This window comes from Pistacia vera, unplaced genomic scaffold (genome assembly GCF_008641045.1).
Source record: "Pistacia vera cultivar Batoury unplaced genomic scaffold, PisVer_v2 Contig512, whole genome shotgun sequence".
In the NCBI taxonomy this organism is placed as follows: Eukaryota; Viridiplantae; Streptophyta; class Magnoliopsida; order Sapindales; family Anacardiaceae; genus Pistacia; species Pistacia vera.
The window spans coordinates 991,289-1,012,804 of NW_022196349.1; the positions used below are offsets into that span (position 1 = coordinate 991,289).

The 21,516-nt window shown below is 34.5% G+C and overlaps 2 protein-coding genes across 2 annotated transcripts; both read left to right on the forward strand.

The window, feature by feature from the left end:
• The first annotated feature begins 7,653 nt into the window (after positions 1–7,653).
• On the forward strand, positions 7,654–15,977 carry LOC116106304 (pentatricopeptide repeat-containing protein At5g27270). The gene is made up of 9 exons (XM_031392654.1): positions 7,654–8,316; positions 8,572–9,976; positions 10,132–10,443; positions 11,082–11,186; positions 11,270–11,357; positions 11,953–12,074; positions 13,292–13,356; positions 13,808–14,974; positions 15,568–15,977. Exons 1-8 carry the CDS (start codon positions 7,687–7,689, stop codon positions 14,363–14,365), a joined length of 3,285 nt encoding a protein of 1,094 aa, XP_031248514.1. The 5' UTR covers positions 7,654–7,686; the 3' UTR covers positions 14,366–14,974; positions 15,568–15,977.
• Positions 15,978–17,127: 1,150 nt separating this feature from the next.
• Positions 17,128–21,299, forward strand: LOC116106306 (NADH dehydrogenase [ubiquinone] iron-sulfur protein 6, mitochondrial). The gene is made up of 4 exons (XM_031392656.1): positions 17,128–17,333; positions 20,730–20,814; positions 20,906–21,051; positions 21,171–21,299. Exons 1-3 carry the CDS (start codon positions 17,220–17,222, stop codon positions 21,013–21,015), a joined length of 309 nt encoding a protein of 102 aa, XP_031248516.1. The 5' UTR covers positions 17,128–17,219; the 3' UTR covers positions 21,016–21,051; positions 21,171–21,299.
• Positions 21,300–21,516: the final 217 nt, after the last annotated feature.

The following is a 21,516-nucleotide window of genomic DNA, read 5'->3' on the forward strand; positions in this document are numbered from 1 at the left end:
CGATATGGGTATATACGAGTTTAATACAGTATATTATCAATAATACGTTTTGAAAAATACGATAATATCAATCTTAGTTTTAACACTTTTTATGGGTCATTTGGTTAAAATCTATATAACATTTCAAATATATGTGTACGGCTAAAAAAGGGTACGGGAATTTTACGGGTATGATATGACAAACGGTGAAAAATACGTTTGTAAAAATTCGGCAAAAATTCGGATACAGAAAAAATACGAGAATAATTCGCGAATAATATAGTTGAGGCATATAATTTGCAAATAATACGGCTAGGCTCATAAAATACGATAGTTCACGAATAATACGTGAATTATACGACATATAATTCGCAAATAATATGTGAATTTACTAACTAGGTTCCTATTAAATGAACAAGACAGGAAGAGATTTAATTAACTTCTTAAAATAACTTGCGGATATTGTTGATGAATTAATGTCAATTACAGCAAATATCCACAAAATGAATAAATAGTTATAACACATATATAAAAGCCTAAATAAGATAGCATACTAGTTTTTGATAATCAACTCAAATTTCTAATATCTCAAGAAGTTTTGGAGCCCATAAATTTCTGTAAGACAGCAGGCGAGTTATGTTTCTATATTAATTTAAGAATAATACTAGATCTACAAACTTTTTGTACAAATTCTTTTATAAAAACTGATATGTGATAATGTAAATGGATGAATGCATATAAAAAAAATCAATTCATTAAATATATTAATAAATATAAATGAATGACGTATCAATAAAAGAGTGGTGTCACATCACTTTCTATACAATATTTGATAATCTTATATTTGAGTTATGAAGTTATTAGATCTTATTACATTGATTGTGAATTATATTAAGATATGTTTAAATAACTTTGATAATTAAATATTTGTGAAATAAGGTGGTGAATATTAAATTAGATTAAATTGTTTACGTTTCCTATATAATTGGTTTAGGTTTATTTTTCTTTTATTTTGTTTTTGAGATATGAAGTTATTAGATTTCATTGATGATATTTTATATATTGAGATGTGTTTAAAAAACCTTTAATAGTTAAATGTTTGAAGAACAAGGTGATGAAAATTAACTTAGGTTGAATTGTTTAAGTTTATTAATATAATTTTTTTTTTTTTTTTTTTGAGATATAAAGTAATGTTTAAATTTTATATATTAGAGATATGAAGTTATTAGATTCCATTATTGATGATGAATTATATTAAGATGAGTATAAATAACTTTGATATTAAATATTTGATAATTGATGAATTATATTAAGATGAGTTTAAGTAACTTTGATATTAAATATTTGATAATTATATAACTGAAATTGTTTTTTTTTTTTTTCTTATTTATATTATATGTTCACTTACTATGTGTTAGGGCAAAAAATCGTCATTGGTCCAAATAGGAAAACAGGCCCGACAACTGAAGAAGAAGCCAGGCCCAATCCCGATATGACCCAACCGGATTAGGCCCATTCGGTACAAGGTATAGCCGGCCCAATCCATGTGGACACGAGCCTCCTAATCTCAGTCCATTTCCTAAAGTCCATGGGCAAATCCAGAGCCCACAGCCCCCTCAAGATGCTTTCCTACTCCTGATCAATCTCTCATTCAAGATCACCTTCCTATTCCTGATCACTTTCCTGCTCGAAGTTACTCTCCTAATCAGAATCACCTTCCTATTCGGACACTGGTAAGACAGCTTACCACGACCCTAATTCTTCTAGGGTTTGCATCAGAGTCATATTAGGACTCCTACTTCTACCAGGATTGGGAGACTAGACAGTCACTATATAAGCAGAGGTCAGCCCTCTCACAAAGGACACTACATTATACCTTCACACCCGAAGCTCCTACTCGAGAGCTTTACATCACCACCATAGTCACAGTCTCCGACTAGACTTTCGGTAATCTCTACTCCCTAGCCCTCACTATATTAGCCTCTCTCAGCCTTGCTGACTTGAGCGTCGGAGTGCCTATGGCAAACACCACCCCAGTGTTTCCTGTTCGCTTCACGCGTGTGTTTCTCTACGTGTGCAGGTGCAGCAGATCGCTAGTGGCCTCAACCTCACGAGATCAGACCCCCCTTCCGTACAGGTAGATTTTTACGTCTACACTATGTTTTTATTTTTTCTAATAAAAATATACAATTTGAGGGTAAGGTTCGTTGTGTCCTCCTTGATAAATGTATATACTTTTCTTTGTTATGAAATTCTTGCATATCGTGGATGTGCATGATATGTTATATATTTAAATAGGGTCAAGGCATCGTAACACAAATTGATCCAAGCCCAATCACAATCTTTCTTAGGCTCGTTTGGTTCATTTTTTTTTCCACTATCCTATCATATTATCCTATGCAATCCTATCTAAATACATATTTGTTCAATATTCAAAATTCTCTTTAAAATCCAATCATATTCTATTCAACTCAAAACATTAATAATTATCTTTCTCAATAAATTTTTTAAAAATTAACAAAAACACCCCCCACAAACCCAAGCCACTATCACCTGCTAGTAGTCACCGCCATCGCCGCTACGACTGTCGACCGCTATCGCAGTAATGGCGCACGAACAGCTAGATCAGGCCAATCATGCCCTAATATGGCCTTTTTCCAACTAGATCTACGACCAAAGATCTAGCTATTGATGGTTAGATCTATTCGTCAATAGTGGTCATATCTTGGCTGTTGTTGATGGCCAAACGATGGCAAGATATGTGGCCGTAGATTTGGCCTTTTTGACCAAATCCACCGTAGATCTGGCTGGAAAAGGCCACGATCGGTCAGATACAATAGGTAGTGCGCCATTTTGATAGATTCCGGCCACTTCCGACGATGGTGGCCGACTGTCGTCAATATGTAGGTGGGTGGAGGTGTTTTTGTCAATTTATAAACTTTTATTGTGGGGGTGTTTAGTTAAATTAATAAACCTTGTTTGTTAAAAATAATTTAAATATTTTCAGAAAATGCTATTCTGAAATGTACCAAAAACTTCTCAAAATCCTATCATATTTTCCAAAAATACTGGGTGTGTTTGTTTTGTTATTTTGGATAAGATTTTTGAAATAGTATTGTGGAGTTGAGTTGAGTTATTATTACAAGAGTAGGATTTGAATAAAATATGTTTGGTAGAGTATTTTGACCTTGTTATTTGTGTTGAATAAATTGTTGAATATTTGTTTGGTATATTTTTTATAAATGATTTATTAATACAATATTTTGGTGCATTTTGTTAAAATAATTTATTTTTATCACCTAAAAACTTATCAATTTACATTTTAATAATATTAAACATTTGATTGGTAATTTCGTAACCATTAAATTAATAAAAAAATTCTCATATTAATTTCAAGTACTAATCCAACTGTTTAAAAACACCACATTAATACATATATGATAAAGCTACTAATTATCAACCCTTAAAATCGTTTGTATACCTATACTCCATTAACAACTACGACATGGTCATATGTGCTACCCACAGTTCAGTCGTTATGTTATTCCATACAATCGTCATGTCGTTTATAATACCTTGTCACGGTTGACTCAATCCCTCTCCATTTCCGCCATCTTCTGCCCCGTTTTGGCCATCAAAATATACTTGTTCCTTACCTGTATTTTCAGTATACCGTTGGAAGATAGGGTCTTCCATATTGTACATTCTAATAAAATTATGAAGTACACAACATGTCATAACAATCTTCCCTTGTTTGTCCAACGGGTAATTGTTCATTCCATTGAGAAAACATAATTTTTTTTTTTAAAACACCAAAGGTTCTCTCGACAACATTGCACAGTGATGCATGTCTGTAGTTAAACAACTCTTGTGGCCCCCTTCGGTTACGATGATGATCATGAATATGGTAAGCCACTCGCCTATGAGGGGTGAGGAACCCCTCTCTATTTGGATAACCCGCATCAACCAAATAGTATTTTCTTATAATAAAATCACACGTGTTATTTGAATTCTGGGGCCTAAAAAATGGAGCCAATACGCTATAATATGTAAAGAAGATACTTATACCTGGTGGATGATGTGGGAATCCAGAATTAGGATCATTAAGAACTGAATTTAAAACTCTTGAATCATGCGTAGATCCTTCCCACCCAATGACGACATAATTGAACATCATCCTAAAGTCGCATACAACCATTACATTATGTGACAACGTTCCTTTGCGATTCTAGTACCTATCGCCAAACTCCTGTGGAACCGAAGCATACACATGTGTGCCATCGCTCCAATACAGTCCTATCATCAAAATTGAATTTTAGTAATATTAACAGACTATCAACATTAATAACACAATGAACTTAACTACCCACTAATATAAAACATAATGAAGAAGTACCTGAAAGAAAGGGTAATATTTTCGATTGGTCGATATTTCTAGTGAAACAACACTGAAGTCAGGTGGCCTGATAAACTCTGTCTTCAACTACATATCGCCTCGCAAACTTCTCCAACATATCTAAAGATCTTCTCACCCGAATGTTGGAAATCCTTCATCATGGTTCTGATTGTCTTGTTTTTACCAACGATTGTAAAAAATATCATGACTTCTTCTTCAATACTCATCCTCTTGGTTGATCATAATTTCCCTTGTTGTGCCAAAATGTAACATAAGTTTGTAAAACAGTATTTGCCAATGCGACACTTGTCAAAGATTTTGTCATCATGACCATTTAGTACTTCCAACATGTAATCATGACCAATTAATACGGATATATGTCGTAACTGACGCCCATTTGTTTCCAATGCGGCAACAACCCACAGTGCAACGGTTATATCTGTCAATATTTCTTTTTCGTCATCTACAGTACGTCATCTTCTTCCTGTACGCCTAGACGACGCCATTTAAACCAGTACATTTGTAAAACATTAATGAACATTTAACAGTTATTGTAGTATTTAGCAAAATATGACAGTGAATTTTTAATTCTAATTACAATACCAAACTCGTATGAAACATGTTATCTCACATAAAACAATAGCACAATGAATAAGTTCATACAGTCACAGACAGTTGGGTACATTTTTCAAATCAAGGTGCTGAAAAAAAGTTTAGGATAGCTGTAAAAGGAATAAGTGCCCACTAGCGCATACAAAACTGTGGGCAAACACCTAGGACATATAGGGTCATCTACAAATTGCGAAAGTCGTTATAAACCCAATTAGCCTTTTCCTTAAGCGGGAGTTTTACGAATACCTCTCGCCACCCTGGATTTTGATATAAGTACTTGACAACCGACATGTAAAACTCTGTGGGTACTTGCATGGCCGTCAAAATGTCAATACAATGGCTCATGGAAAACAGATCAGATGGAGCACTAGTGTTCTCTTCGTCCCCCTCATCTCCACTGCGATTGCTAGCCCTCGATCCCATACTCCTCTCTACAAGCACGTCCATCAATTTGCCAATGACATCCACAAGTGCCTGTCCTGGGCCGCTTCTCTTCTTCCTATTTCTCGGTCTTGCATGACCAAATGTGTTTGACCGTTTTTCCCCTATCATTCGATCCAGATCAGGTTCGAAGTCACTATCATCAATGTCAACCGGTCCCTGATCGGAAGAAGTGAAGTTCTCCACCGGTTGAAACATAGATGTGTATGCATATCTCCCTGTGGTAGTTTGCTTCTCAAATATGACTTCATAAAGCTCCCTGTGAGGAAGTCCCTTGTGGAAGAATTGCTACACCTGTGGGTTTTACTGCTAATGAAAAATAAACATATATTGATATATGTCAACCCCCAAAAAAATTAGTAAAAGTACGGTGTCATAGATTAATATGAATTAAAATTTTTGAAATTTACCTTGATATATTCTTGCTAAACCTGTATAGGACACGTTGGAGTTTATGACTCATGATCCCAACCAAAGCCCGTGTGTTGAAGCAATTTCCGCCATGCTTGATAAATTTTTCTCAGGTGAAAGTACTTAGAGGCTAGTTGTGTCACGTTGACTCTCCTCCTAGCCAATGATGATAAGTCATCCAACATATCCGAGTAATCTACTGTTTTTATTGAAGTATCGTGAGAAGTTTTCACCCACTCAGACAATAGGACCAGAAATTTGTGGGTCATCTCAGCCAACCAGTTCACATTATTACTCATCTAATAACAGTACGGTGAGAATGACAACCAAGATTGGGACACCATAGTAATCAGAAAACACATTACCAATAAACATGCGCACACTTAAACCTCATAAACTAAACACAGATAAATTGTTATCTCGTTCGATCTAACACTACTTGAAGCCGTCAATGCAAAGGAAAATATGGGCAGTGTTGACCAACAGGGTGTATGACAAACTCCAAGTCTGGAAAAATGTCGAAACTTCCTCTTCTGTTGAAAGTAGTAATTGATACTACGACAGTGGGCCAAATTATAATGACTTTTGGTCATACGATCATAATTTGTTGTTACGATCAAATAACGATGCCGAATTTGCCCAAAATTTCAAGTAACCATGGTTAATTAACTGTAGTTGACAGTAACTATAGTAACCAATTCAACTAACTAGGCTAATTACTTCTAGCCATATACGTCCATATTAACTACAACCTAACCAACTACGAAAAAAACACAAACAACTAATGAAATTTATACACTGCATTGCTTACAAGTAAAACATAATCAAATGTAATACAAATGCAAAATGAAATAAATATAAACTAAACCCAGAACAAATGCATAATAAAACAAATATTTCACAAATGCATCCTAAAACATAAACTAAACATAAACTAATATTTCACAAAAATATTAAACATAGGCTACTGCTTAAAGAATGTAGTGGCCTCAGGTTAGATGACCTCTTGCCAACGATGGTGGTGGAATTGCTACTTGTTAAAGAAGCTGTTGGCCTCGGGTTGGGGGAGGTTTTACCAACGATGGTTCTGGATATGGGCTTTTGTGCGTTGGCGGTGGCGCTTGAAAGTGGTGGTTGTCGATCATGGTGGACTCGGGTTGGAGAAGAAAACATTCCTTTTGCTAGTGGATTCACGAACTTGTCAATGCTGTAGGTGGTGCTCGAACGTGGTGGGTTTTTGAATGCCTTCGATTGTGTTACCGTGGTCAAGGAAGAAGAAGAAGAAGAAGAAGAAAATAAGGAAGAGATGGGTTTTTGAATGCCTTCAACTGTGTTACCGTGGTGAAGGGAGAAGAAGAAGAAGAAAATAAGGAAAAGATGGGTTTTTGAATGCCTTCAACTGTGTTACCATGGTGAAAGAAGAAGAAGAAGAAAATAAGGAAGAGAGAGGAAAAGCAGAAAAAAAAAAAAAAAAAAGCAGCTAACCTTTTGTCAGAACGGTCATTAACTGCTTCAGGAATCACATTTTTACAATTTGATTCTCTGAGTACTAAAACAAAAACATTTCCCCTAAATCTTATTCCAAATACAAATAGAAATAGGGACCCAAACGCACCCAGCTGTTTTCCAAAAATGCTATTCTAAATAGTGAACCAAAAGGAGAATTAATATTTCCCAACTCAATGGGGTTAAATGAATAAGTTCAAACCTAAGTGGAGCTACATGTGATTTACCCAAAAAAGTATTTTCTACGCGTATAAAATTGCAAATTAAAAATTAAAAAAATGAAAAATTATCCTCTTCCCTCTCCCTCGTTCAACAGACTCACGGTTTGAATTTCTACATTTATGCCACTGGAACCTCACAACTTTCCCGCAAAAATTCATCACAACTCAAAATTTTTCAGGAAACCATCATTTTCCCAACAACCAAACACGCCAATGGACGCCTTCAAGTCCACCTTCTTTATCACCACCACCCCACTCCTTCCTTCCAAACCCTCCTTCCAAAAAGTCTCCAAAACAAAACCCAGGATCCCAATCAAGTCCTCTTCACGAGTCCAGCCAGACCCATGGTCCTTAAGCGACGGGAACGACATAACAAAGCCGAAACCCCGGTTCAAAAACCCTAAAAACCCTCTCTCAGACGACAACGCGCGGCGCATAATAAAGGCGAAGGCGAAGTACTTGAGCGAGCTGAGGCGGAACCAGGGGCCAAGAGCGATGACGCCCAAGTGGATAAAGAGGACGCCGGAGCAGATGGTGAAGTATTTGGAGGATGATCGGAATGGGCAGTTGTATGGGAGACACGTGGTGGCGGCGATAAAGGCTGTGAGAGGGAGGGATGAGAAGGTGAACATGAGGGTTGTGATGGGGAGCTTTGTGGGAAAATTGAGTTTTAGAGAAATGTGTGTGGTGTTGAAAGAGCAAAGGGGTTGGAAACAAGTTAGGGATTTTTTTGATTGGATGAAGTTGCAGGTGTGTTTTAATTTTAAGTTTAATATTTTATTATGATTAATGTTATTAAATTTATTTTATTTTATTTGGTTGAAATAGTCAGAAGATATTGCACACAAAATTTATTGATTAGTGCTTCATTTTTCTTTATGGCAGAAGCTAAATGTTCAATGTTATCAGTTGCAATTATTTTTCTTAAAAGCGCAGAATTGTGTTGTTTTTTCTTCTAAAAAAGAAAAATTAATATAGTGTAATGATAGATACGTGCTTTAACAGCTAAGCTATCGCCCCAATGTTGTTGTTTATACAATTGTTTTGCGCTTATACGGGCAAGTTGGAAAGATAAAGCTGGCGGAACAGACGTTCTTGGAGATGCTTGAAGCAGGATGTGAACCAGATGAAATTGCTTGTGGTACTATGCTTTGTACTTATGCCAGATGGGGACGCCATAAGGCGATGTTGACATTTCATTCTGCCATAAAAGAAAGGGGAATTACACTTTCTACTGCAGTATACAATTTTATGCTGTCGTCTTTGCAAAAGAAATCGTTCCATGGAAAGGTGATAGACTTATGGAGGCAGATGGTGGGTGAACAGGTTGCACCTACTGATTTTACTTATACAGTAGTCATCAGTTCACTAGTTAAAGAAGGTCTTCATGAAGACGCTTTGATGACCCTTAATGAGATGAAGAACTCTGGGTTTGCTCCTGAGGAAGTAACTTATAGCCAGCTTATTAGTTTGAGTACAAGAAATGGTAAATGGGATGAGGCACTAAAATTATACGAGGACATGAGATATCGGGGAATCATTCCTAGTAACTACACTTGTGCTTCACTTTTAACTTTGTATTACAAGAATGAAGATTATTCTAAAGCCCTTTCTCTCTTTTCTGAAATGGAGAAGTATAAAATCGCTGCCGATGAAGTCATTTATGGTCTTCTCATTCGAATATATGGAAAACTTGGTCTTTATGAGGATGCCCAGAAAACATTTCAGGAGACCAAGCGGCTAGGCCTACTTAGTGACGAGAAAACTTATTTGGCAATGGCACAAGTCCATCTTAAAACTGGGAATGTGGAGAAAGCTTTGAATGTTATTGAAGTTATGAAATCCAAAAACATTTGGTTCTCAAGATTTGCTTATATTGTCTTGTTGCAATGTTATGCCATGAAAGAGGATTTGGCCTCTGCTGAAGTCACATTTCAGGCTCTCTCCAAGACTGGACTTCCTGATGCTGGTTCTTGTGATGACATGCTGAATTTGTATATAAGATTGGACTTAACAGAAAAGGCCAAAGATTTTATTGTCCAGATAAGGAAAGATGAAGTGCTTTTTGATGGGGAGCTTTACAAGACAGTTATGAGAATTTATTGCAAGAATGGAATGGCAAGAGCGGCTGAGAAGTTAACGGAAGAGATGGGTGAAAATGTATCATTCAAGGATAATTACTTTTTTCAAACATTTTTTAAGACTATGCATGGGGGATTTCTGGGAGCACAATCTGGAGACAAACTTTTGGCCTCCAACCAACTTGACTATACGGCACTGGGGCTGATGCTTAGTCTGTATCTGACGGATGGTAATTTCAGTAAGACAGAAGAAATTCTGAAATTATTGCTTGAGGCGGCTGGTGGCTCATCTGCAGTGAATCAACTCATTAGCAACTTTGTTAGAGAAGGTGCTATTGTTATTTTTAAGTTCATCTGTTGACAATAATAGTCACTTCATTACCCAAGTTACCTTTCTCTTTTTTTTTTCATCCATTTATGTGTTTGATGATGAAGCAATAACTTAATTAGTGGGTTTGTGCTCCAACTTTTATGCTCTACATAGGTGATGTATCTAAAGCAAAAATTTTAAGAGATCAGATGACAAAACTAGGCTGCAGATTGGAGGATGAAGTTATCGCCTCTTTGATTGGTTTATATGGGAAGCAACAAAAGCTCAAAGAGGCTCAAGATGTCTTCCAAGAAGTTGCAGATTCGTCTAAACCTGGGAAATTGATAATGAAATCAATTATCGATGCATATGCCAAATGTGGTAAAGCTAAGGAAGCGTACTTGCTTTATGAAGAAGCAACTGCACAAGGGCATGATCTGGATGCTGTTGCTATCAGCATACTTGTGAACACGTTGACTAATTGCGGTATGACCGAACTGTAAACCATTTGTTCCTTTTTTTTTTTTTTTTTCTATTTGCTGGGATCAATAGAATTTAGGAGCTACGGTTATTTGAAAATCTTCTTAAATAATTCACAGTTGATCATGGATTAGGGATTCGATTGCATTTAATGAATTTGGGTTAAAAAGTCACAAGTTTTACCATCGCAAATATGAAACAATTTTATATCGTCTAAATTTACTAACGGTGTATAATTTGTTTGATAGTTGTTTTATGTCAAAACCAGTACTAGTTAGGAATTTTTTAGTTATAGCAATATCGGAGCTTATTGTATTCCAGGCTTGTGCTCTGTACAATTGAAGGGCCTGTGAAAAAGTCAAATATTTTTCCAAAATCCATGTACCCATAAAATTAAAAAAACAAAAGTGTGATTTTGACTAGATACCTGAGAAGGGTTTTCTCTTTGTTTTCTAAACAGTGTTTTAGATGAGCTGAGGTCTTTATGGTATGCCCATAAATTTGAGACTGGAAATCTATCACTCATTTTATAGCTGCATATTCTGCACTAGAGAATTTGGAAGAGTCAATTTCATGCTTCATGGTTAAGCAGTTACCAAAATGCTATGCTGTTTTGTTTAATAATTAGAATTACCTATCTTCAGGCAAATATGAAGAAGCAAAGAATATCATTAGTAAGAGTTTCCAAGATAGCATGGACCTTGACACTGTGGCTTATAATACCTTTATTAAGGCAATGCTAGAAGCAGGTACATATGAATCACTCTTTATGTATTTTAGATACATACATGAAGAAGAAATTTTGCAATGAGCTATATGTATGGTGTTGCAGGTAAATTACATTTCGCAGCCAGTATTTATGACCGTATGCTTTCTTTGGGAGTTCCTGCATCAATTCAGACATACAATACAATGATTAGGTAAGAGCTTAGTGGATAAGAATGACTCAAAGAGATGACAAATATGTGTATGCATTTAGGATCCGAATATGCATTGAAAAATTGGCTAAAATCACATGAAACAATAATATTTACATTTTCTTTTCTGGTCATTGGTAAGAAATGAACCCAATATCTCATCTCACTGAAACTTGTAGTCCTTCCAATCAACCATGACCTTTGTTGGGTATTGATAATCAAGCATGAAGTCCAGGTTTACCAGCTTCTAAGTGTTTCGCACACTTGTCATCTCACCATGAAAAGAATGGAGAATAAGAACCATGAGGTTTTTAGTATTTTTTAAGTGGAAGTTGCATTTTCTCTCCCTCCTGTGTTTGTGTCTTGTTGAGTCTATCTGGCTATGTATCTACCGGTTTCTGTTATTTGACTAATAAGATTGTTTGCATGTGTGATGGACGAGGGTAAGCATGCCAGAATTCGATCGCAAGAAAAGTTTTAATACTAGTCAATATGATCTGATTTTGCCTCCTATATATGCATTTCTAAACGTGTGCACACACATATATACAATTCTGGTTAGTTATGTTGCTGTTCAAATTGGTTGATTTTGGTGTAGTGTGTATGGACGAGGTCGAAAACTGGATAAAGCTTTAGAGATGTTCAACACAGCTCGAAGCTCGGGTATCTCGCTTGATGAGAAGGCATACATGAATCTGATCAGCTTTTACGGGAAGGCTGGTAAAAATCTATTTTTATCTTTCTTAAAGAAACAAGTGAACCTGTAACATTTTAAAAATCTATATATTTGCCAGATTTTTTTTTTTTTTTTCTTTTTTTTTTTAGAGCATAAATTAAAGCAATGAAGTCCTTCCCTTTATTTCCAAAAGTTAGGTTACCTATTACAACCAAAAGAATGACATACAATATGTATGCATGGTTTATTCTACTTTTACTTAATTCTTGGTGACATGGAGTATGAAATGTAACTATTCCAAACACGTTTTGAGTACTTTTAACAACTTATAAATCAACTGGTAAACATAAAAGTTAGATGTTTTACTTTTCTTTGGGCATCAGATTCTCGAAGTTTTGAGATGTGCTTTCCTCTTTGATTTATCTTAATTGGAAGGCAAGGCTTGAATGGAGATTGCCACAATTTTTTGTTATTTTTCGTTTCGAAGATCTGATAGGATTCTATTTGATCAATTTCTTTTTCTTGTCTTTTGATATGTTAAGATCTCAATTCTCAAAGTGTAAAGCTTTCTTTTGTAACCCTTTTGAGGTCTTTATGGGAAGTATGTCCTTATCTCGGTGGACAACTTATTTATGCTTTTGCATATCTCATTATATTTGATAGAATTTACTTTGTTTTTTAATAAAAAATTCAAAAAATAAAAGCTGATACCTAAAAGATAAGCATATTCAGATACTTAATTGTTTTGTTAGGATAATTAATTAGACTATCCTAAGTTTTAGCTGAAACACAAGCAAATACCACTTGTTCTAGAATTCATTAAAAACCTCTTATGAAGTTTCAAAATCATCATAAACCTCTCTTAGAGTTCATATAGTATCTCCCTGGAAGTTTCATTAAATTTTCTAGAAATGTCACCAAAAAGAACTAATGCAATGGGGTTTGTCTGTGTTTTAGCGAAACCTCAAAGGGATAATTTTTATTATCCCTTTTTAGTATACTAACTACTGAGACAAATATGTAAAATATTTTGAATTGCCTTTATAATGATATCTAACTCATTTTCTTAGATATATAGAAAAATAGTAGTTAGATCAGGTATCATGTTTTTTATTTGCTAGTAATATGCTATAGCTTTATTATTTTATTCATTTTGCAGGTAAAACACTTAGATATATAGAAACATGGTAGTTAGATCAGGTATCATGTTTTATATTTGCTAGTAATATGCTATAACTTTAATATTTTATTCATTTTGCAGGTAAAACGCATGAAGCATCGCTTCTATTCTCTAAAATGCAGGAAGAAGGGATAAACCCTGGGCTGGTATGCATATAATTTGATCGAATACAGTTTGAACACTAACTAATTGATAATTATTGTGTAAACAATTTTCTTTCATACAATAACTTACTCCTATTGGGACCTTAATTGATTGGCAGTATAAACCTGAATGTGACCATGTTATTATGTTCTCTTCTGCTTTGACAATACTATGTTTAGTAGGATCATTCCTACAATTATCTCCTTTTATTTATTGAATCTTTAGTTTGACTAAGATTTCTTTTTGGTCATGCCATGCTATAAAAAGGATCTTTGAACCAAAACAAAACTTTTGTTGGTAATTTCCACATATGGTTTCCAATTACCCTTTTTCCTTGTGTTTTTTAAATTAGTTGAGTTTACAACGTTTACAACAATGCTATACATTATATTTATGTTTCTTGACTGGTTGATTAATATGGTGGTTACACTTGTCTTTACCGAGGAACTGTAGGTTAGCTACAATATTATCATCAATGTTTATGCTGCCGCGGGACTTTATCATGAAGTTGAGAAACTTTTTGAAGCCATGAAGAGAGCTGGCTTCGCACCTGACTCTTTCACATATCTTTCCCTTGTTCGTGCTTATACAGAAAGTTTGAAATACTCTGAAGCAGAGGAAACCATCAGTTCTATGCTGAAGCAAGGCATTCCCCCTTCCTGTTCACATTTTAATCACTTGCTATCTGCTTTCTTGAAAGCAGGTCTGATAGTGGAAGCTAATAGGGTGTACAAGGAACTACTAACAGCTGGTTTAAGTCCTGACCTTGCATGTTATCGGACTATGATGAGAGGCTACGTGGACTATGGATGTGTTGAAGAAGGAATAAACTTTTTTGAACAGGTTAGGGAATCTGCAGAACCAGACAGGTTTATTTTGAGTTCAGCTGTGCATTTGTACAAGTATGCAAACAAAGAACTTGAAGCTAATGGTATTTTGGATTCTATGAAATCTTTGGGGATCTCGTTCCTGAAAAACCTGAAAGTTGGATCAAAGATGAAACCCTCATAATACCTGTTTCGACAAGTATTTAACAAAGTCTAATACTTGATCAGGGAAGACAGGCTAATGACAATAAGTACCAGCTAGTTGTATTACCTCTGGAGACATGGTAGTTGGATAAGACCTACAAAAGTGCTAAGATGTCGTCTGGTGTATGAGGTTGATGGACAAATACTGTATAGTTGCTTTCAAGAAGTGACATGGCAGCGGGATCAGGTCGTTCTGTTAATAACATTCCTTTCTCAAGAGTCGATGAGCATTCTAGCATATGAAAACTCAAACTCAGTGCTGGAAGAAGTCATTGACCTTGAGAAGTTTACATTTATAGAGTGAAAAGGACCTGCTAATTTAAACTGGGATTGCCATCCCGGTCATACTGGTGTATGCATCAGCATCGTTTGTGGCTGATATATGGAAAATAATAATATGGCCTACTGAATTTCAGATTTTTAAATATGGCGTTAGGTTTCAAAGATGGTGGTGGTATTTATCTTTTGGTGCTGCATTGTATTTGCGTGAGAAGCTGTAACTGTAGCTTGATAAAGAAGTTGATCAACAGCTGCGTCTGTGAAATATCTAGCAGTGGTGATTTTAACATGCATTGGAATACAACTCAAGGTACATATATCTAATGTATAATTAATGTGCTCATGATTTTGTAGAACGCAAGCTGCTGTATCCAATGGATTGTTTTGTTTTCTGCTGATTCTACAAAATCTATAGACTGTTTCTGTTAAGGTCATAGAACTTTTTCAATATTTTCCGTGCATTCTTATACGAAAATTTATATGTGAAGGATTATCTGAACAATTCTTGTCCTTGCAATCAAATTTATGGTAACAATCCTTCTAATGCACCTCAAGAAACTGTCTAGACTGACCAAAATGGAATAATAGTCTGAATGGTGGATGTGCATTCATTTGCTCTTTCAATCATTAGTTTATATGCTAGTACAGTTATTCTAGCAAATCAGCACGATAATTTATTCTCAGTGTTTTTACTCCGAATATAGAGTGCCTTAACACTTAAGTTACAATTCTCCATAAATTAGCATTCAAAACCTGTATTTTTCAAGTTGTGTTCAGCCTTTTCTAGACAATGGTGAGTGATGGTAGCATTGGAGGCTTCATGATGAGAGTATATCATTTCTTCTAATATTTGGATCATTCTGAGGAATTAGTTCTTGATTTGTTTATTTTTTACTATTACAGGAGTTCGCCTAGGATAACTGGTGTAATCTGTCCACTGGATCGGAGGACCGCTTGGAAAACCCCATCTGAACACTGCAATGAAGGTTCATGGTGTCGTTGAACTTGCCAGCAGTGAGTCTCTTCCCTGTAAGCATCTGCAACAATGAGAGCCATAACTTGTTTCATAAAAGCATATTTTAGCAGGGGAAACTATCATAGACCTTGTTGAAACTTTAAATCTCATACTTAGACCTTGTTGAAACTTTAAATCTCATCCTTACTCTTTGTTTTCAGAAATTTCTGAAAATACCGGTTGATGATGGAATATTGAAATATAAGGATCTCTCACGGAATCGATGGTAGTATAGTTACCTTGTAGAAGACCATCAAAACTATTATTTGTTTCGATATAAAATCAGTTTGGTTTGGTTTGTTGGATTTCCTGTTGGAATAAGTTGTATTCAATTCCATATGGATTAAGCCTCTTTATGTAAATTTATAAAGGAATGGATAAGTATTGATTGAAGAGTAAAAAGATCAGCCGTATTCTTAAATTTAATATGAAACGATACAATCTGAGAGATTGCAAAAACTTAAAAGGGAAAAAAGTTAAAGGGGCTCGAGGCATGGAGTCCTTTTTGGTGGCTGACTTGAAGAAAAGTTCAACCTTGGTTTGGTGGAAAGCATGATTGAAGGGCTCGTTTATCTTATTGTTATACTTACACAACAAATAATATATAAATCTATTGCAAGTGCTGGCGGCCACTTTGCACTTGCAGAGTTCAAGGCCTTCAGAACAAAATATGGGAGGATAATGTTAGGTGCCTGTTGTGTGAACTGTAAAGAAAAAAGAGACTTCAAGAATTAAGGAAGAAGTGGAGAAAAAATGAAAGAGCCGAAATAAAGAGAAGGGGAAGGCAATAAAGTGGCAGAAGAAACTGACAGAGAGACAATCTGAAGATTTTTTTAGTTAATGCTAATTTACTAAATTACCTCTCATTGTAACAGGGAAGTATAATGACCATAAAAAATTGAAGGCTATTTAATAACAATACTAGCAGGTGTTCAGTAAAATTAAGTGAAACCTAAGAGTATTTACCGTAAAAAAAAAAAAACCTGAAATATTTATGATAGTGTTAAACTAACCGTTTGTAAAATGTATAGAGTAATAAAATCTTCGTACAAATATGTATGTACAAAGTGATGTCTCGGAGAATAAATTTGTAAAATCAAATTTTTAACTAAAATTAAATTCACTTTTTCATTTATGATATGACACATCACTCTTTATATATTTATATATATATGTGTGAGAACTTTGTAAGTTTGGTATTATTCAATTATATATGTTATGATGTGCTAAATCTAACTCCACTCTCTCTCTTGATCCACCCACTTTTAGATTTAATCATACTTCAGACTAATTTTCATTTTCTTTTGCTAGAAAACAAGTTGATTTATTTAAATTAATTTAACCTTTATATTACACTTTATTTCAATTTGATTTGATTTTTATTATTTTATTTAAAAAAAAAAAAAAAAGAACTAGAATCAATTTATTAAAGGTTTGTGATACTACTAGCAATTTAAGGTGGTACCAAAATTGTGAACTACATTTTCTCGTAGGTGTGTACTTAGAATTTAGAAACAATATCTAATACCAAGGTGGGTCAATGGCGTCGTCTCTCTTCAAAACCCTAATAAGGTCGTCGAATTCGCCATCAACGGCTAGATATCTGAGTTCGACCACCGCTGTCATCAGCAACCATACCGCCAAATGGATGCAGGTAACTTTATCATTAACCGTTAATTGAGTTTTTGGTCTTACGATTTTAACCAATTTTTTTTAAGAGATGTGATAATTGATTATCTTTTTACGTTAATTTAGTGAAATTATTTAAGAATTCGTTGCTTCTGGATGGTATTGGGACATTGTAGCACTAGGTTTAGATAGAGATTTAGAGTAAATTAGTTTTAGGGTTTGTTTGGGAGTCTTGTTGTAGAGAGGGCTTTCAGTGCTTTTGGGTAAAAGTAATTTTTTGCCAAAGCAGTTTGTGGAAAAGCACTTGCAAAGTGTTTATTCAAGAGCTATTTCAGCTGCTTATCTGAAATGTGTTTTGAAAAGGCACTTTCTAGAAATGCACTACATCCCAATGAAGAGTTTCTTAACTGCTTATATAAATGGTGACGGTGTTTAATTCAACGGTTGGATTATATATCTATATAGAGAATAACATATATCCTAATTGATAATAATTCACAACATAAATACCTCATTTCCTTGTTAATCAAAAGCATAGACCACCGTCCTCTTGGTTACAGTTAGAATAATAAAAGAAGAGAGAAATAGTCCCATCATGTGTGAGTGGGAGATATTAGATATGGGTGGGAGAAATAGTCCCACCCAATTTGATTATTGCGTTGTGGTAACTGCCTAAGGCGATTACCACTATCTCTGCACCTGTATAAGAGTTTTTCATTTGATAAAAAACTCTTCCACACAACTTTTACGCAAATATATATTTCTCTCTTCTTTCATTATTCTTATTGGAACCAAGATGACGGTGGTATGTGCTTTTGATTGACAAGGAAAGGAGGTATTTATGCTGTGAATTATTATTGCAGTTCGTTTACACACACACACACACTTAGACACATTAACACACACATTAACACACACACTTAGACACATTAACATACACACACTCTTAGACACATTAACACACACACTTAGACACATTATGACACACACGTAGACACACACACACACACACACTTAGACACATTATCACACACACACACACACACTTAGACACACACACACACACTTAGACACATTATGAAATGTCTTTGTTAATTTTGCGACTAGCATTCCCTTAACTCGAAAAGAGGAAGCCCTAGGCGTTTGCACATGTTTTTTTCTTCCCAATTCTTTTATTTTCTCATTTTCTAAAACTTGAATCAGAATCTCTAGTTGATAAGTTCTTTCTCATGTTTTGGAAGTGTAACTCAAATTCCATTTGATGAGTTTCTTTTTATTTTTTCGTATGTTCAAGTGTGAGACACCTTCAAACATTCCTTTTGGTAAAGAATGTGATATTTGCATTAGATTTACGGAAATATGTTTAGCTAATAGAGACGAAGAGAAATAGCGTCTTTCTTCAATGCTTTAATATGTTATACCATCTTGCTTGTAGTTATTCTGATTTCATTTTGCATGTACTTGTGATGGCGCTGACTGTGCAATCATACGTATTCTTCCATCCCCAATTTGTTTCACTTTGTTGTGAACATTGATTAGGCTTCAATGAAATTAATTGTTTTTTGTATTTTGAGTGAAGAAGTAGTTATAGTGGTCAAATTTAGTAATTCAGATGTTGAAGTTGAAGAAAAATAAGTTTGTAGTCTTACATCACTTTTATATACTTTCAAGTGCCTACTTAATAGTAATTATAAATTAGCCAGAAATTTTGGATAACATAATATTTTATTTTGGGAAATTGGTAAAAATGATCACATTTGTGGGGCTGTAATGTAAAATGACCACTTCCTCACCCTCTTCTTTGTATTTTCTAGTATGTTAGGTTTAGAACCAGAATAACCTCACATCTCTCTTCTATTTTTTCTTCCCTTTCTCCTTCCATTGATATTTTTTTTTCCCTTTTCCACTCATCATAAAACTCTTCCATCTCTCTAAACGCAAAATCTCTTTTCATATCTGTTTGAATGTACGGCAAGAAAATTTAAGTGTTGGTTACCTTCTAATCTACTGACATCAATGTTCATTGCAAGTTTGCTTTTTTCTTTCACTTTATTTTTTTTTACATTAGATCTACAAAATATAATGTTTATAAAAAATGAATCATGTCTTTAACTAAACCCTCTAATTGACCAGACCAAGACCCAAATTGTTCTTATAATAATTGCCTTATAACTATACCAATTTTTATAAAGCACTAATTGTTGAAAAAAAAAAAATTAAAAATGTACCCTGCGCTGTTTTGAACTTTCAGCAGATACTAGGGTTGTACATATTTGACATAATAGGGGTTAAATTAATACCTTCTGTAATACAAAATTTTGCATTTGTTTGAAAACCTTTCTGGTGAACCTCAAACCAGTTTGATGAAGAGAATCCCTCAAACAAATTCAAAGATTTCAATAACTGGAAAAATATCAGTTGACACCTTATTTTTATATCAAATATCAGCAAAGTTTCAATTTTTTAAAAATTTTATGGTAACCTTCAATATTGCAGGTCAACACAACGTATATTTTTAATGTTCATAAACTCTGAGGGCTTTGTTCATACTTGATATAATTCGAGGGGGTTTATTATATTGTACCATTTCTCAAATTTTCTAGAAATTTCAATAACAATTTGGGTTTTGTTGTGATCAATATCATTTAAAGCGTTTTTGATATACTAAAAGTGAAATATAATGATGTGATTCATTTTTTAAATAATCAGGTTAAACATGAACAATATATATTATAAATTTAATGTAAAGTAAAAAAAATGTCCAACTTACAACAGAAAAATATCTCTATCTATAAGATATTGTAATGAATATTTAAATTTCTTTATTGTAGATTCAGATAATAATAAGAAGAGAGATTATATTGAGAGGGGTGATGAGTTTTGTTGAAAAGTGGAAAAGGAAGAAAGTTAAGAAGATATAGAAGAGAGTTGTATGGATACTTTTGGTCTAAAGCTAACTCAGTGGTTAATATGGTGAGAGTGAGGAAGTGGTCATTTTGTATTATAGCCCCTCAGACATGTTCAATGTTATCAATTTCTTGTTATTATAATGCATAAGGTAGTGGATTCAATAATGTTACTGCTATTTGTTTTCCCATGGAGATGGTAATTTTTCGTTAACTTTGAGTCAAGAAGAGAATAACACGCCTTTTTACTTTCTAGCTTATAGCAATTCCTGAAGTCTATTAAATTTTCAGGAGCTTCTTATCTTTTGTTGTTCTAATGATGTATTATTTTGATGATTCTCTTTGAATTTAGAGAAAACCCTTGTGCCATTTTTGTTTTCTTCTCACCTAATAATCTTAAGCATCAACATCCTCTCATTTATGGAAATCCTTGGTGCCATGTTAATTTTCTCCGATCCCAAATATTTTTTTATAGTTATTGTAATAACTTGTCATTTGTGCGGTTTCCTGAATAGGATATTAGCAAAAAATCACCAATGGAGTTGATCAATGAAGTTCCACCAATTAAGGTCGAAGGCAGGATTGTTGCATGTGAAGGAGGTTAGTTTGTTTCAATATTTCCTATTATTGCTTAAATGGGTGATTTAACTTCATTTCTCTAACAAGTAATAGACGTCGTTTCTGGTTGTAGATACCGACCCGGCACTTGGGCATCCAATTGAGTTCATATGCCTTGACCTAAAGGAGCCGGCTGTTTGCAAATATTGTGGTCTACGTTATGTTCAGGATCACCATCACTAGGACTTCTACAATTGCTAGTGTGAGCCATTGTCATGCTTACTGGATACATTCATTATCTAAGTTTCTATGATGGTTTGCTATGGCAAATGCTGGGGAAGATATAAATGTTACTGAGCAATAACTTTGTGATTTTCAACTCGTTTCAAGTCTCCATTTTACTGATTGTACTTGTGTTTAGTGTTTGGCAAAATAAGGACTTGATGCGGTTAATTACCATCAGCAGCATACGCAGATTTATGAAATTTTACCTTATTAATCAATTTTTTCTGCTATAGTTGCCAAGTTATTTTTTTCTTGTGTTTTCCACTACTGATTTATATTCAAATATTTCATTTAAGTTGAGGTGACCATTTAGGATCACTGCCAGAATCTGGTTTCAATTGGGGAAGGTTGAAGTCTGATTCATTTATACATTCCTATTCTCATTCCCATCCGCATCCAATCCACGACAGTTACACGAATGTAAGATGGAATTGCTGAACTAGGATTGGTTAAAGTATC